Source organism: Nansenia antarctica (genome assembly GCF_963989245.1).
Source record: "Nansenia antarctica genome assembly, contig: SCAFFOLD_150, whole genome shotgun sequence".
Taxonomy (NCBI): domain Eukaryota; kingdom Metazoa; phylum Chordata; class Actinopteri; order Argentiniformes; family Microstomatidae; genus Nansenia; species Nansenia antarctica.
Genome location: NW_027662360.1, coordinates 225,084 through 243,521, shown reverse-complemented (window position 1 = coordinate 243,521; position 18,438 = coordinate 225,084). Strand labels below are relative to the sequence as shown.

General features: G+C 49.1%; 1 protein-coding gene across 1 annotated transcript in view; it reads right to left on the bottom strand.

Annotated features, from left to right (window-relative positions):
* Positions 1-2,847: 2,847 nt before the first annotated feature.
* ttc9b (tetratricopeptide repeat domain 9B) overlaps positions 2,848-18,438 on the bottom strand; it is a gene marked incomplete at both ends in the record, with an annotated part of 31,042 nt that continues 15,451 nt past the window's right edge. Inside the window, 1 exon segment of the mRNA XM_080551325.1 lies at positions 2,848-3,030. Within this exon segment, the coding sequence (XP_080407451.1) occupies positions 2,848-3,030 (183 nt within the window).

Sequence of the window (18,438 nt, the reverse complement as noted above, 5' to 3'; positions counted from 1 at the left end):
AGAGGGAGGGAGGGAGGGAGGGAGAGGGAGAGAGGGAGGGAGAGAGAGAGAGAGAGAGAGAGAGAGAGGGAGGGAGGGAGAGAGAGAGAGGGAGGGAGGGAGGGAGAGAGAGAGAGAGAGAGAGAGAGGGAGGGAGGGAGGGAGAGAGAGAGAGAGGGAGGGAGGGAGGGGAGAGAGAGAGAGAGGGAGGAGAGAGAGAGAGAGGGAGGGAGGGAGAGAGAGAGAGGGAGGGTGGGAGGGAAGGAGGGAGGGAGAGAGAGAGGGAGAGAGAGAGGGAGGGAGGGACAGAGAAGCACAGTGTTAGATCTTAGTGGTGTTTCTATGTGGTAGTACAGGGTCACACTGTTCTGCTGTTGTCTGTCATGTTAGAGAGATGGCCTCTGCACCTGGCAGACTGGCTGGCATTCTCCCTCTCTCTCTCTCTCTCTCTCTCTCCCTCTCTCTCTCTCTCTCTCCATCCCTCTCTCTCTCTCCCTCTCTCCCTCCCTCTCTCTCTCTCCCTCTCTCTCTCTCTCTCCCTCTCTCCCTCTCTCTCTCTCTCTCTCTCCCTCTCTCCCTCTCTCCTCCCTCTCTCTCTCTCCCTCCCTCTCTCTCTCTCTCTCTCTCTCTCCATCCCTCCCTCCCTCTCTCTCTCTCTCCCTCCCTCTCTCTCTCCTTCCCTCTCTCCCTCCCTCCCAGAGGGAAGTGTGATGATAATTTACGACATAACATCTGTGACACAAGTATGTTGTATGAGTATTTAAACCCTCCTTGGCTGGTGTGTGATTGTCTAATGCTGATCTCAGATGCCGAAAGATGTTCGTTCCGTACGCAGTTCCTTCTGTTTAATAAACCTGAGTGATCAATACCACCCGTGTTGAATATCCCTTCACTTCATTATCGACAAGAAGATCCTTCAAAAGGCAGTGACAAAGTCGTCACATCCTGGTCCAGTTCCACAGGGCCGTCATAGAGAGCATCCTGACATCCTCCATCACTGTCTGGTACGACTCTGCGTCTGCCCGATCCCAGGCCGAGCTACAGAGTCGTACGGACAGCTGAGCGGATCATCGGCCGCCCCCTGCCTCCCATCGCAGACCTCCATAGCTCCAGATCGCTGAAGAGAGCCACGCAGGATAGTGTCTGACCCCTCACATCACACCCAGCTCACAGCTTGTTTGAGTGACTCCCTTCTGGACAGCGGTACAGGGCCATCAGGTCAAAAACATCACATCACTTGAACAGTTTCTTCCCCAAAGCCAGAGCCCTCCTCAATAACTCCTGATCATTGCACCTTGCACTTAACATGTTTTTGCACTAAGTTGTACAGTATATGTATTCACTGGTATTGGTACTGCATATATTGTGTGTCTTGAGTATTGTTGTGTTGTGGTCTTGTTGTTGTATGTACTGTAGCTTGTTCAGCATGGAGAATACCAAGTCATGTTCCTAGTGCACCGCACATGGCGAATAAAGTTGAATTTAATTGAATTGAAAGGCATTAGTGAAGCTGAAGGTGTGAGTGAACCAGGCTGTGCTGCTAGGTCTGGACTGACCTGTGGGTTCTTGTCTGAACCTTGAGCCTCTCCTCAAGAAACCTACCCTTGACCCATCATCTGTCCACAACTACAGACCGGTAACCCTTCTCTCCTTCCCTTCCAAAACCCTTGAACGAGCTGCATCTAAACAACTGACTGACTATCTCCGGAGGATGGAACATTTAGACCCCCACCAATCCGGCTTCAAGGCTGGGCACTCCACTGAGACTGCTCTCCTTGCTGTCACGGAAGCCCTCCACTCTGCTCAAGCTACCTCCCTCTCCTCTGTTCTCATTCTCCTGGACCTGTCTGCTGCCTTCCAGTCAACCACCAGATCTATCTCTCCATCCTCTCAGAACTGGGCATCTCTGGCACCGAACACTCCTGGTTTTCTTCCTACCTGAAGGGTCGCTCCTACCAGGTGACCTGGAGAGAATCGCTGTCTTCTCCATGGACCCTCACCACTGGGGTACCCCAGGGCTCTGTCCTAGGGCCCCTACTGTTCTCCCTCTACACCAAGTCTCTTGGCTCGGTAATCTCCTCACATGGGCTCTCCTACCACAGCTACGCTGATGACACTCAACAAGACCGAGCTCCTCTTCATCCCCGGGAAAGCCTGCCCTCTCCAAGACTTCTCTATCACAGTGGAGAACTCTACTGTAACCCCCTCCCTGACAGCCAAGAACCTTGGAGCGATCCTGGACAACCGACTATCCTGTGCGGAGAACATCGCAGCAACAGCACGCTCCTGCAGATTCTTCCTCTACAACATCAGAAGGATACGACTATTCCTCACCAGAGAGGCAGCACAATTCTTGACCCAGGCACTGGTCATCTCACACACTCCTGGCCGGGCTCCCCGCCTCCGCCATCAGACCTCTGCAGCTCATCCAGAACGCTGCTGCCCGTCTGGTGTTCAACCTCCCCAAACTCTCCCATGTCACCCCCTCCGTCACACCCTGCACTGGCTCCCGATAGCAGCTCGCATCAGATTCAAGACCCTGGTGCTTGCATACCAGGCAGCTAAAGGGACAGCCCCTGCATACCTGCAGGCAATGGTCACCCCCCAAACTCCAGCCCGTTCACTCCGCTCCTCCACCTCGGCTGGCCGACTGGCCCCACCTCCTCTACACAGCAGTCGGGCTGCCCGATCACGTCTCTTCATAACACTGGCTCCCCGCTGGTGGAATGAGCTTCCCACGGCTGTCAGAACTGCAGAGTCACTACCGCTTTGGAATAAGGCGTCTGCTAAATGCCAAACATGTAAATGTAAATTACCTGTGGGTTCATGGTTCTGAACTGACCTGTGGGTTCATGGTTCTGAACTGACCTGTGGGTTCGCGGTTCTTGGCGTCGCGTAGGTAGCGCAGCGCGCGCTCGTAGTCTCCCAGGTGGTAGAAGGCGATGCCGGCCCGGTACATGGCCTTGAAGTGGTCCCGCTGGTGACCCAACACCTTCAGACAGTACTCCTTCACACGCTCATAGTTCACCAGCTCTGACTGCAACAAGCAGGCTGGAGGAGAGAGAGGGTGGGAGAGGGAGGGAGAGAGGGTGGGGGGAGAGAGAGAGAGGGAGAGAGAGAGAGAGAGACAGGTAGTCAGGTAGACAGGTAGACAGGTAGACAGGTAGACAGGTAGACAGGTAGTCAGGTAGACAGGTAGACAGGTAGACAGGTAGACAGGTAGACAGGTAGACAGGTAGTCAGGTAGACAGGTAGGCAGGTAGACAGGTAGACAGGTAGTCAGGTAGACAGGTAGACAGGTAGACAGGTAGACAGGTAGTCTAAGTAGACAGGTAGACAGGTAGACAGGTGGACAGGTAGGCAGGTAGACAGGTAGACAGGTAGACAGGTAGGCAGGTAGGCAGGTAGGCAGGTAGACAGGTAGACAGGTAGGCAGGTAGACAGGTAGTCAGGTAGACAGGTAGACAGGTGGACAGGTAGACAGGTACGCAGGTAGACAGGTAGACAGGTAGACAGGTAGACAGGTGGACAGGTGGACAGGTGGACAGGTGGACAGGTAGACAGGTGGACAGGTGGACAGGTGGACAGGTAGACAGGTGGACAGGTAGACAGGTAGATCAGGTAGACAGGTAGACAGGTAGACAGGTAGACAGGTAGACAGGTAGGCAGATAGACAGGTAGACAGGTAGACAGGTAGACAGGTAGACAGGTAGACAGGTAGGCAGGTGGACAGGTAGACAGGTAGACAGGTGGACAGGTAGACAGGTAGACAGGTAGACAGGTAGACAGGTAGACAGGTAGACAGGTAGGCAGGTAGACAGGTAGACAGGTGGACAGGTAGACAGGTAGACAGGTAGACAGGTAGACAGGTGGACAGGTAGACAGGTAGACAGGTAGACAGGTAGACAGGTAGACAGGTAGTCAGGTAGACAGGTAGACAGGTAGACAGGTAGACAGGTAGACAGGTAGACAGGTAGACAGGTAGACAGGTAGTCAGGTAGTCAGGCATTGGATAATTCCGATTGTGGAGAGTTGTTTGACAGAATTAAAGACAACACCATTTTTTTCGGTGGCTTCAGATGCTTCAAATCATGGCACGACAAAACTCTTCCCACTGTCTCTGAGATATTGGACCCCAGAGTTGGGTTTGAAAAGTAAGATCCTTGACTTCTATGAGGATATTGATGAGTCAGCTGCTGCCACACACCGCCAGATTACAAGCAAGCTACAAGAAAAGGGCCTGCAATCTGACATGATTTCAGCATACACTGCCGACAATGCAAGTGTAAATTATGGGAAAAACAATTCTGTTTTCCAGAAGCTAAAAGCAGACAACAGTTGCATCATAAAGGCTAACTGTATGGCCCACATAGTGCACAACAGTGCAAAGCATGCTGGAGACAGGTTGAACATTGACATTGAGTCTGTAGTGAACAAAACATTCAGTCACTTTTCATCATCTGCAAAACGTACAGCAGAATTGAAAGCAGTGTTCACTTTTTTGGAAGAAGAATATCAGGTTGTGTGGAGACACGTATCCACAAGATGGTTGAGTCTGTGGCCTGCTGTCAAGAGGCTACCAGGCTGCTCTCAACTACCTTGAGAAGTGGTATGACTTCACAGACAACAACTACCAGAAGAATGTTGCAAGCTTGGCACTGAAGAGCAAGTTCACATTCTCCCATCTCTGTGATGCAGTGGAGGTCCTACAGATAAGGGGGAAACTAGACATGGATGAACTGTATGATGAATACTGTGTGATTTTGCCACGCCAGCAGGACGTAGTAGAGAGAGAAGCTCCTGTTGTGGAGAAGTGGTCCACCTTGCTTAAAGGCACAAACACACTATTCTTGTGTTTCTGTTTCACTGCCAGGTGTTTTCCATGGTGCTGGAGTGCATAGATAGCCTGTGTGGGGGAGCCCACCTGCTGTTGCTGTGATGGACAAAACTAAAAAGATGTGTGATGGACAAAACAGAAAATATTTCAACCAGGTGCTTTCCATGGTGCTCGGAGTGCATAGCCTGTGTGGGCTTGCCTGTGTCTGCAGCTGTTGCTGTGATGGACAAAACTGAAAGGAGTTTTATTTTATTTATTATTAATTTTATTTTTTGTGCCAGTTTTTGTAGTTGTATTTTGTGCCTACTTTTACAGGAAATACAGGAATTTGGCTTAGGAAGATGCATTTATAAAGACTTGAAGTGAATAATGCCTGCTGCTTTGGTTAGCCTTCGTTTACTTTTCTTTATTAAGATACTAAATTGATACTGCACTTCACTTTCTGCTCCATAGAGATACTGTTTTGTGAGTTCACATTCAAATAAAATATATTTGTTATATAGCCTATTTGTTAAGTTTTTATCTCCATAGTCTATTGGATGCTACTGAATAAACCAAACAGAATAGGAAACAGAATGGAAATGCATTTTTTAAAATTCATTCATCATTCATTCTGGCCGGGGGGGGGGGGGGGGTGTACCAGGGGCACCTAAAGTTCGGTCGGGGCCTGTTGAGAGGGTGTCCCACATTGTCCCACACGAACATACTCCTTGTCCCACATTTGGGTTGATGGGACCTGGTCACCCTAGTGACAGGACCAGAGGGAGGTTTCTATCTCGTCTTCCCTCCCTCCCTCCCTCCCTCCCTCCCATCCCTCCATCCATCCCTCCATCACTCAGACCTCTCTGAGGAGCTTTCAGGGGTCCAGTTACAGGCAGTAAAACCTAATGGAGGTTTGCTGCTGGAGTGTTCTGCTCTTATACGATTAGGAGAACACACACTCACGCATATGCGCAAACACACACACACACACACGCACGCACGCACACACACACACACACACACACACACACACACACGCACGCGCGCGCGCACGCACGCACGCACGCACGCACGCACGCACGCACGCACGCACGCACACACACACACACACACACTCACGCATATGCACAAACAGCATGATAGAGGTAGAGATAGAGATAGGTGCGAGCCACACACACACACACACACACACACACACACACACAGGCCACACCCTGCCGACCCATTCCAGAGGCTGTGTAGATATGAAAGGCCAGAGGAGATATAGATATAGATGTATAGAGATATAGATGTATAGAGATAAAGATGTATAGAGATATAGATATAGATGTATAGAGATATAGATATAGATGTATAGAGATATAGATATAGATGTATAGAGATATAGATACAGAGATATAGATATAGATGTATAGAGATATAGATACAGAGATAGAGATATAGATGTATATAGATATAGATGTATAGAGATATAGATGTATAGAGATATAGATGTATATAGATATAGATGTATAGAGATATAGATGTATAGAGATATAGATGTATATAGATATAGATGTATAGAGATAAAGATGTATAGAGATATAGATGTATATAGATATAGATGTATATAGATATAGATGTATAGAGATATAGATGTATATAGATATAGATGTATAGAGATATAGATGTATAGAGATATAGATGTATAGAGATATAGATATAGATGTATATAGATATAGATGTATAGAGATATAGATGTATAGAGATAAAGATGTGTAGAGAGCTACATTGAGGCATTAAGGGTTAGATTCTCTTTCCTCGACATTGCTGGTTATTGTGCAGAGTCAAAGGTTTGGAGTTCTCCTGACAACATGGGACCAATGGCATGATACCAGAAGCTTAAAGCATGCCCATCTGGCACTCCAGAAAGAGAGAGAGAGAGAGAGAGAATGAGAGAGGGAATGAGGGGGATTGAGCAGAAGGAGTGAGAGAGGCAATCTAGGGAGAGGCAGAACATTTTAGCAGACGCCTTTCTCCAAAGTGACTTACAACAACGTAAGTGAATCATCCATCCACCAGTCAAACAGGAACAAGTAGCTGATCTATGCTCAGGCCAGGGGCCATGCTAGAAGAAGGAAGATTATTTTATTTATTTATTCAATATTAACAGTAGAGAAACTGTACAGGGGGGTAGAGGGGATGTAGATGTCTCAGGAGGGACAGTTAAGGTGTAGCCTGAAGAGATGGAGGTCTTCAGGAGGGACAGTTAAGGTGTAGCCTGAAGAGATGGAGGTCTTTAGGAGGGACAGTTAAGGTGTACCCTGAAGAGATGGAGGTCTTCAGGAGGGACAGTTAAGGTGTAGCCTGAAGAGATGGAAGTCTTCAGGAGGGACAGTTAAGGTGTAGCCTGAAGAGATGGAGGTCTTCAAGAGGGACAGTTAAGGTGTAGCCTGAAGAGATGGAGGTCTTCAGGAGGGACAGTTAAGGTGTAGCCTGAAGAGATGGAGGTCTTCAGGAGGGACAGTTAAGGTGTAGCCTGAAGAGATGGAGGTCTTCAGGAGGGACAGTTAAGGTGTAGCCTGAAGAGATGGAGGTCTTTAGGAGGGACAGTTAAGGTGTACCCTGAAGAGATGGAGGTCTTCAGGAGGGACAGTTAAGGTGTAGCCTGAAGAGATGGAGGTCTTTAGGAGGGAAAGTTAAGGTGTACCCTGAAGAGATGGAGGTCTTCAGGAGGGACAGTTAAGGTGTAGCCTGAAGAGATGGAGGTCTTCAGGAGGGACAGTTAAGGTGTAGCCTGAAGAGATGGAGGTCTTTAGGAGGGACAGTTAAGGTGTACCCTGAAGAGATGGAGGTCTTCAGGAGGGACAGTTAAGGTGTAGCCTGAAGAGATGGAGGTCTTCAGGAGGGACAGTTAAGATGTAGCCTGAAGAGATGGAGGTCTTCAGGAGGGACAGTTAAGGTGTAGCCTGAAGAGATGGAGGTCTTCAGGAGGGACAGTTAAGGTGTAGCCTGAAGAGATGGAGGTCTTTAGGAGGGACAGTTAAGGTGTACCCTGAAGAGATGGAGGTCTTCAGGAGGGACAGTTAAGGTGTAGCCTGAAGAGATGGAAGTCTTCAGGAGGGACAGTTAAGGTGTAGCCTGAAGAGATGGAGGTCTTTAGGAGGGACAGTTAAGGTGTACCCTGAAGAGATGGAGGTCTTCAGGAGGGACAGTTAAGGTGTAGCCTGAAGAGATGGAGGTCTTCAGGAGGGACAGTTAAGGTGTAGCCTGAAGAGATGGAGGTCTTCAGGAGGGACAGTTAAGGTGTAGCCTGAAGAGATGGAGGTCTTCAGGAGGGACAGTTAAGGTGTAGCCTGAAGAGATGGAGGTCTTTAGGAGGGACAGTTAAGGTGTACCCTGAAGAGATGGAGGTCTTCAGGAGGGACAGTTAAGGTGTAGCCTGAAGAGATGGAGGTCTTTAGGAGGGAAAGTTAAGGTGTACCCTGAAGAGATGGAGGTCTTCAGGAGGGACAGTTAAGGTGTAGCCTGAAGAGATGGAGGTCTTCAGGAGGGACAGTTAAGGTGTAGCCTGAAGAGATGGAGGTCTTCAGGAGGGACAGTTAAGGTGTAGCCTGAAGAGATGGAGGTCTTCAGGAGGAACAGTTAAGGTGTAGCCTGAAGAGATAGAAGTCTTCAGGAGGGACAGTTAAGGTGTAGCCTGAAGAGATGGAGGTCTTCAGGAGGGACAGTTAAGGTGTAGCCTGAAGAGATGGAGGTCTTCAGGAGGGACAGTTAAGGTGTAGCCTGAAGAGATGGAGGTCTTCAGGAGGGACAGTTAAGGTGTAGCCTGAAGAGATGGAGGTCTTTAGGAGGGACAGTTAGAGAAGGGTCTTCAGTCTACAGTGGAAGATAGGTGAGGTGCCAGGACAGTGAACAGTCGTGACCGGGTAGCGTGACTGCTGCATCCTCGTAGAGGCGGTGGAGCCAGGCGGCCAGCAGAGGTGGAAGAGCAGAGTGTACGGGCAGGTGTTTGGAGGGTGACCATTGTTTGCAGGTAGGAAGGGGCTGTCTTGAATCTGATGCGAGCTGCATATCAGGTGCCAGTGCAGGGTGTGAAGGAGGGGGATGACATGGGAGAATTTGGGGAGGTTGAACACCAGACAGATGGCAGCATTCTGGATGAGCTGCAGAGGTCTGATGGTGGAGGCGGAGAGCCCAGCCAGGAGTACGTTGCAGTAGTCAAGACGGGAGATTACAAGTGACTGGACCAAGAGTTGTGCCGCTTCACTGGTGAGGAACGGACTTTATCCTTCTGATGTAATAGAGGAAGAATCTGCAAGAGCGTGCTGTCGCTGCGATGTTCGCTGCACAGGATAACTGGTTGTGGAGGATCACCCCAAGGTTCCTGGCTGTCAGGGCTCTCTACTGTGATGGAGAAGTCTTAGAGAGGACAGGCTTTCCCAGGGAGGAAGAGCAGCTCAGTGTTGTTAAGGTTGAGCTTGAGGTGGTGGGCTGACATCCAAGCAGAGATGTCAGCGAGACACGCAGAGACTTGTCTGTCTGTCCCTCAGTGACTCTGTCTGTCTGTCTGTCCCTCAGTGACTCTGTCTGTCTGTCTGTCCCTCAGTGACTCTGTCTGTCTGTCTGTCCCTCAGTGACTCTGTCTGTCTGTCTGTCCCTCAGTGACTCTGTCTGTCTGTCTCCCCCTCAGTGACTCTGTCTGTCTGTCCCTCAGTGACTCTGTCTGTCTGTCTGTCCCTCAGTGACTCTGTCTGTCTGTCTGTCCCTCAGTGACTCTGTCTGTCTGTCTCCCCCTCAGTGACTCTGTCTGTCTGTCCCTCAGTGACTCTGTCTGTCTGTCTGTCCCTCAGTGACTCTGTCTGTCTGTCCCTCAGTGACTCTGTCTGTCTGTCTGTCCCTCAGTGACTCTGTCTGTCTGTCTGTCCCTCAGTGACTCTGTCTGTCTGTCCCTCAGTGACTCTGTCTGTCTGTCTCCTCCTCAGTGACTCTGTCTGTCTGTCTGTCTGTCCCTCAGTGACTCTGTCTGTCTGTCTGTCCCTCAGTGACTCTGTCTGTCTGTCCCTCAGTGACTCTGTCTGTCTGTCTGTCCCTCAGTGACTCTGTCTGTCTGTCTGTCCCTCAGTGACTCTGTCTGTCTGTCTGTCCCTCAGTGACTCTGTCTGTCTGTCTGTCCCTCAGTGACTCTGTCTGTCTGTCTGTCCCTCAGTGACTCTGTCTGTCTGTCTGTCCCTCAGTGACTCTGTCTGTCTGTCTGTCCCTCAGTGACTCTGTCTGTCTGTCTGTCCCTCAGTGACTCTGTCTGTCTGTCTGTCCCTCAGTGACTCTGTCTGTCTGTCTGTCCCTCAGTGACTCTGTCTGTCTGTCCCTCAGTGACTCTGTCTGTCTGTCTGTCCCTCAGTGACTCTGTCTGTCTGTCTGTCCCTCAGTGACTCTGTCTGTCTGTCTGTCTGTCTGTCCCTCAGTGACTCTGTCTGTCTGTCCCTCAGTGACTCTGTCTGTCTGTCTGTCCCTCAGTGACTCTGTCTGTCTGTCTGTCCCTCAGTGACTCTGTCTGTCTGTCTGTCCCTCAGTGACTCTGTCTGTCTGTCTCTCAGTGACTCTGTCTGTCTGTCTCTCAGTGACTCTGTCTGTCTGTCTGTCCCTCAGTGACTCTGTCTGTCTGTCCCTCAGTGACTCTGTCTGTCTGTCCCTGATTATGTGATTCTGATCCATCATCACTATTAGTTTCTGTATTTCGCTTGAACCGCCCTTTTCCCTCTCCTGGGTTATTGCTCTCTCTAAATGTTTATTTATTTATTGGATTTACTGCATTTAATGTTCCATGGCCTTTACTGCAAACTGCAATGCTGCCGACTCCAGCGGATTCTTTGATGCTAACTCCGTTGATGATGCAACCTCGCGTGCCTGTCTGCATGTTAAACACTTCTCTGCATCGCCTCTGATCACACTCACACACTCACACACTCACACACTCACACACTCACACACTCACCCACTCACACACTCACACACTCACACACTCACCCACTCACACACTCACACACTCACACACTCACACACTCACACACTCACACACTCACACACCTCTCTCACTCACACACTCACACACTCACACACTCACACACTCACACACCTCTCTCACTCACACACTCACACACTCACACACCTCTCTCACTCACACACTCTCACACTCTCACACTCACACACTCACACACTCACACACTCACACACTCTCTCACTCACACACTCACACACCTCTCTCACTCACACACTCACACACTACACACTCACACACTCACACACTCACACACCTCTCTCACTCACACACTCACACACTCACACACTCACACACTCACACACTCACACACCTCTCTCACTCACACACTCACACACTCACACACTCACACACTCACACACCTCTCTCACTCACACACTCACACACCTCTCTCACTCACACACTCACACACTCACACACTCACACACTCACACACCTCTCTCACTCACACACTCACACACTCACACACCTCTCTCACTCTCACACTCACACACTCACACACCTCTCTCACTCACACACTCACACACTCACACACCTCTCTCACTCACACACTCACACACTCACACACTCACACACTCACACACTCACACACCTCTCTCACTCACACACTCACACACTCACACACTCACACACCTCTCTCACTCACACACTCACACACCTCTCTCACTCACACACTCACACACCTCTCTCACTCACACACTCACACACTCACACACCTCTCTCACTCACACACTCACACACTCACACACTCACACACCTCTCACACTCACACACTCACACACTCTCACACTCACACACCTCTCACACTCTCACACTCACACACTCACACACCTCTCTCACTCACACACTCACACACTCACACACTCACACACTCACACACCTCTCTCACTCACACACTCACACACTCACACACCTCTCTCACTCACACACTCACACACTCACACACTCACACACCTCTCTCACTCACACACTCACACACTCACACACTCACACACTCACACACTCACACACTCACACACTCACACACTCACACACCTCTCTCACTCACACACTCACACACTCACACACTCACACACTCACACACTCACACACTCACACACCTCTCACTGCCTCTCCTGAACTCTGTCTCACAGCTCCAGCTCACAAACATATTCAATTCAACTCAACTTTATTGGCCACGTGCAGTAGGAACATGACTTGCTGAACAAGCTACAGTACAACAACAACAAGACCACAATACTCAAGACCCACAGTATCTACAGCACCAATACCAGTGAATACACATACTGTACAACCTGGTACCAGAACTTGTAAAGGTCAAGGTGCAATGATCAGGAGTGGAAGCCTGTCTCTCTCTTTCTCTCTCTCTCTCTGTCTCTCTCTCTCTCTCTCTCTTTCTCTCTCTCTCTCTGTCTCTCTCTCCGTCTCTCTGTCTCTCTGTCTCTCTCTGTCTCTCTCTCTCTGTCTCTCTCTGTCTCTCTCTCTGTCTCTCTCTGTCTCTCTCTCTCTCTCTCTCTCTGTCTCTCTCTGTCTCTCTCTCTGTCTCTCTCTGTCTCTCTCTGTCTCTCTCTCTCTGTCTCTCTCTGTCTCTCTCTCTGTCTCTATCTGTCTCTCTCTCTCTCTCTGTCTCTCTCTGTCTCTGTCTCTCTCTGTCTCTCTCTGTCTCTCTCTCTCTGTCTCTCTCTGTCTCTCTCTCTGTCTCTCTCTGTCTCTCTCTCTCTCTCTCTCTGTCTCTCTCTGTCTCTCTCTCTGTCTCTCTCTGTCTCTCTCTGTCTCTCTCTCTCTGTCTCTCTCTGTCTCTCTCTCTGTCTCTATCTGTCTCTCTCTCTCTCTCTCTGTCTCTCTCTGTCTCTCTCTCTGTCTCTCTCTGTCTCTCTCTGTCTCTCTCTCTCTCTCTCCGTCTCTCTCTGTCTCTCTCTCTCTCTCTGTCTCTCTCTCTCTGTCTCTCTCTCTCTCTCCGTCTCTCTCTGTCTCTCTCTCTCTGTCTCTCTCTCTCTCTGTCTCTCTCTCTCTCTGTCTCTCTCTCTCTGTCTCTCTCTCTCTCTCTCCCTCTCTCTCTCTCTCTCTCCGTCTCTCTCTCTCTCTCTCTCCCTCTCTCTCTCTCTCTCCCTCTCTCTCTCTCTCTCTCTCTCTCTCTCTCCCTCCCTCCCTCCCTCTATCACCAGCCTGTCTGCTCTGACATGACACAGCAATATTCTCCACCTTCACACCCCTGCCCTCTGCACAGCCACCTCCCTCCCTCCCTCCCTCCCTCCCTGTCTCTCTCTTTCTTCTCTCCTCTTGGCACCTTTCTCTAGCAGTGTCAGGCGTCTGACAGACTCTTCCTGAAGGGTTTCCCTGTAACAGGAGATTCTCCGTTCACTGTGTTTCTGCCTCAGTAGGAATGAGAGGAATTGTTTGAGGAAAACATTTATGGAATTAGTGGGCTACTTAGTATTTACCTGGACCTGTGCACATATTGAACATGGTCGGTCGTAAGGCCAGGGTAGCGTGGTTAACATGGTCGGTCGTAAGGCCAGGGTAGCGTGGTTAACATGGTCGGTCGTAAGTCCAGGGTAGCGTGGTTAACATGGTCGGTCGTAAGTCCAGGGTAGCGTGGTTAACATGGTCGGTCGTAAGGCCAGGGTAGCGTGGTTAACATGGTCGGTCGTAAGGACAGGGTAGCGTGGTTAACATGGTCGGTCGTAAGGCCAGGGTAGCGTGGTTAACATGGTCGGTCGTAAGGCCAGGGTAGCGTGGTTAACATGGTCGGTCGTAAGGCCAGGGTAGCGTGGTTAACATGGTCGGTCGTAAGGCCAGGGTAGCGTGGTTAACATGGTCGGTCGTAAGGCCAGGGTAGCGTGGTTAACATGGTCGGTCGTAAGGCCAGGGTAGCGTGGTTAACATGGTCGGTCGTAAGGCCAGGGTAGCGTAGGTTAACATGGTCGGTCGTAAGGCCAGGGTAGCGTAGGTTAACATGGTCGGTCGTAAGGCCAGGGTAGCGTGGTTAACATGGTCGGTCGTAAGTCCAGGGTAGCGTGGTTAACATGGTCGGTCGTAAGGCCAGGGTAGCGTGGTTAACATGGTCGGTCGTAAGGCCAGGGTAGCGTGGTTAACATGGTCGGTCGTAAGGCCAGGGTAGCGTGGTTAACATGGTCGGTCGTAAGGCCAGGGTAGCGTGGTTAACATGGTCGGTCGTAAGGCCAGGGTAGCGTGGTTAACATGGTCGGTCGTAAGGCCAGGGTAGCGTGGTTAACATGGTCGGTCGTAAGGCCAGGGTAGCGTGGTTAACATGGTCGGTCGTAAGGCCAGGGTAGCGTGGTTAACATGGTCGGTCGTAAGGCCAGGGTAGCGTGGTTAACATGGTCGGTCGTAAGGCCAGGGTAGCGTGGTTAACATGGTCGGTCGTAAGGCCAGGGTAGCGTGGTTAACATGGTCGGTCGTAAGGCCAGGGTAGCGTAGGTTAAACCAGCGCTCCGCATTCAGAGACAATGGACACACTGGTGGGGGTTTCCCCCCCAACCCCTGTTCACCAGCTAATATAGATATAGATAATATAGATATAGATATAGATATAGATAATATAGCTAATATATATAGATATAGCTAATATAGATATAGCTAATATAGATATAGATATAGATAATATAGATATAGATATAGCTAATATAGATATAGATATAGCTAATATAGATATAGATATAGCTAATATAGATATAGATATAGCTAATATAGATATAGATATAGCTAATATAGATATAGATATAGCTAATATAGATATAGATATAGATATAGCTAATATAGATATAGATATAGCTAATATAGATATAGATATAGCTAATATAGATATAGATATAGATAATATAGATATAGATATAGATAATATAGATATAGATATAGATAATATAGATATAGATAATATAGCCAATATATATAGATATAGCTAATATAGATATAGATATAGCTAATATAGCTAATATAGATATAGATATAGATAATATAGCCAATATATATATATAGATATAGCTAATATAGATATAGATATAGATATAGCTAATATAGCTAATATAGATATAGATATAGATAATATAGCTAATATATATAGATATAGCTAATATAGATATAGATATAGATATAGCTAATATAGCTAATATAGATATAGATATAGCTAAAATAGCTAATATAGATATAGATATAGCTAATATAGATATAGATATAGATATAGCTAATATAGATATAGATATAGATATAGCTAATATAGCTATAGATATAGCTAATATAGCTAATATAGATGTAGATATAGCTAATATAGATATAGATATAGATATAGCTAATATAGATAAAGATATAGCTAATATAGCTAATATAGCTAATATAGATATAGCTAATATAGCTAATATAGCTAATATAGCTAATATAGCTAATATAGCTAATATCGATATAGATATAGCTAATATAGCTAATATAGCTAATATAGCCTAGCCAGCGTATTACGTACGTTAGCGTGTTACGTGGACACAAGCGTATTACGCCAAGAGGAAACCCTCAGAGGAGGATTCAGAAGGTCTCAGACATTCACCTTCACCTCTCAACAAGCAGACGCCCGTCACACAGTCATACACGCCGCTAACACCCACAAACACGCCTCAAAGAAATGGTAAACAGACTGTCCTTACACAGCTCCTTTATCCAAAGCGCTTTACAACGGCCTCTCATTCACCCATCCACACACACATTCACACACCAAATCGCCAATCTGCCAACCTTGCGACCATTAGACGCTGGCTATACCTCCTGAGACACAGCATCTACCTCCTGAGACACAGCCTCTACCTCCTGAGACACAGCCTCTACTTCCTGAGACACAGCCTCTACCTCCTGAGACACAGCCTCTACCTCCTGACACAGCCTCTATCTCCTGAGACACAGCATCTACCTCCTGAGACACAGCCTCTACCTCCTGAGACACAGCCTCTACCTCCTGAGACACAGCCTCTACCTCCTGACACAGCCTCTACCTCCTGAGACACAGCATCTACCTCCTGAGACACAGCATCTACCTCCTGAGACACAGCCTCTACCTCCTGAGACACAGCCTCTACCTCCTGAGACACAGCCTCTACCTCCTGAGACACAGCCTCTACCTCCTGAGACACAGCCTCTACCTCCTGAGACACAGCCTCTACCTCCTGAGACACAGCCTCTACCTCCACCAGCCTCTACCTCCTGAGACACAGCCTCTACCTCCACCAGCCTCTACCTCCTGAGCCACAGCCTCTACCTCCTGAGACACAGCCTCTACCTCCACCAGCCTCTACCTCCTGAGACACAGCCTCTACCTCCTGAGACAGAGCCTCTACCTCCACCAGCCTCTACCTCCACCAGCCTCTACCTCCTGAGACACAGCCTCTACCTCCTGAGACACAGCCTCTACCTCCATCAGCCTCAACCTCCTGAGACACAGCCTCTACCTCCTGAGTCACAGCCTCTACCTCCTGAGACACAGCCTCTACCTCCTGAGACACAGCCTCTACCTCCTGAGACACAGCCTCTACCTCCATCAGCCTCTACCTCCTGAGACACAGCCTCTACCTCCATCAGCCTCTACCTCCTGATCCACAGCCGCTACCTCCTGAGACACAGCCTCTACCTCCACCAGCCTCTACCTCCTGAGACACAGCCTCTACCTCCTGAGCCACAGCCTCTACCTCCTGAGACACAGCCTCTACCTCCTGAGACACAGCCTCTACCTCCTGAGACACTGCCTCTACCTCCTGAGACACAGCCTCTACCTCCTGAGACACAGCCTCTACCTCCTGAGACACAGCCTCTACCTCCTGAGACACAGCCTCTACCTCCTGAGACACAGCCTCTACCTCCATCAGCCTCTACCTCCTGAGACACAGCCTCTACCTCCATCAGCCTCTACCTCCTGAGACACAGCCTCTACCTCCTGAGACACAGCCTCTACCTCCATCAGCCTCTACCTCCTGAGACACAGCCTCTACCTCCAGAGACACAACCTCTACCTCCTGAGACACAGCCTCTACCTCCTGAGACACAACCTCTAACTCCTGAGACACAGCCTCTACCTCCTGAGACACAGCCTCTACCTCCTGAGACACAGCCTCTACCTCCTGAGACACAGCCTCTACCTCCTGAGACACAGCCTCTACCTCCATCAGCCTCTACCTCCTGAGACACAGCCTCTACCTCCATCAGCCTCGACCTCCTGAGACACAGCCTCTACCTCCTGAGACACAGCCTCTACCTCCTAAAACACAGCCTCTACCTCCTGAGACACAGCCTCTACCTCCTGAGACACAGCCTCTACCTCCACCAGCCTCTACCTCCTGAGACACAGCCTCTACCTCCTGAGACACAGCCTCTACCTCCTGAGACACAGCCTCTACCTCCTGAGACACAGCCTCTACCTCCTGAGACACAGCCTCTACCTCCATCAGCCTCTACCTCCTGAGACACAGCCTCTACCTCCACCAGCCTCTACCTCCTGAGACACAGCCTCTACCTCCATCAGCCTCTACCTCCTGAGACACAGCCTCTACCTCCACCAGCCTCTACCTCCTGAGACACAGCCTCTACCTCCATCAGCCTCGACTTCCTGAGACACAGCCTCGACCTCCTGAGACACAGCCTCTACCTCCTGAGACACAGCCTCTACCTCCTGAGACACAGCCTCTACCTCCATCAGCCTCTACCTCCTGAGACACAGCCTCTACCTCCTGAGACACAGCCTCTACCTCCTGAGACACAGCCTCTACCTCCTGAGACACAACCTCTACCTCCTGACACAGCCTCTACCTCCATCAGAGCCCAAGAAAGGAAACCAACGTTGCGCTCCGCGGTGGGAGAACGTGTTGTTGGCCACGCAGCATCACTGAACCAACCTCAACGTTTAACCCACTGAACACGCCCCGGCACTCACCACCCCGACACTGCATGACTCACCCCCCCGCCCACACACAGCTACCTACGGCTCGGCACACAGAGGACAGACACACTGACGAGGCGGAGGAAACCTCCTTCCTTCTTTCAATCGGTTTGATCGATTTTCAAATGTACAGTATCTCACTTTGTGTTCTACATTTCCTATCATGTTCCCTCTAGAAAATAAGAAGTAGTAATAATAATAATAATAATAATAATAATAATAATAATTCATTGTATTTATATAGCGCTTTTCCGGGGCTCAAAGACGCTGACAATATGGGAAAAACAGAAAACACAGAAACAACAAGCAACAGATAACATGACACATAGAACACAGAGTTAACAACAGATAACATGACACATAGAACACAGAGTTAACAACAGATAACATGACACATAGAACACAGAGTTAACAACAGATAACATGAGACACATAGAACACAGAGTTAACAACAGATAACATGAGCACATAGAACACAGAGTTAACAACAGATAACATGAGCACATAGAACACAGAGTTAACAACAGATAACATGACACATAGAACACAGAGTTAACAACAGATAACATGACACATAGAACACAGAGTTAACAACCGATAACATGACACATAGAACACAGAGTTAACAACAGATAACATGAACACATAGAACACAGAGTTAACAACAGATAA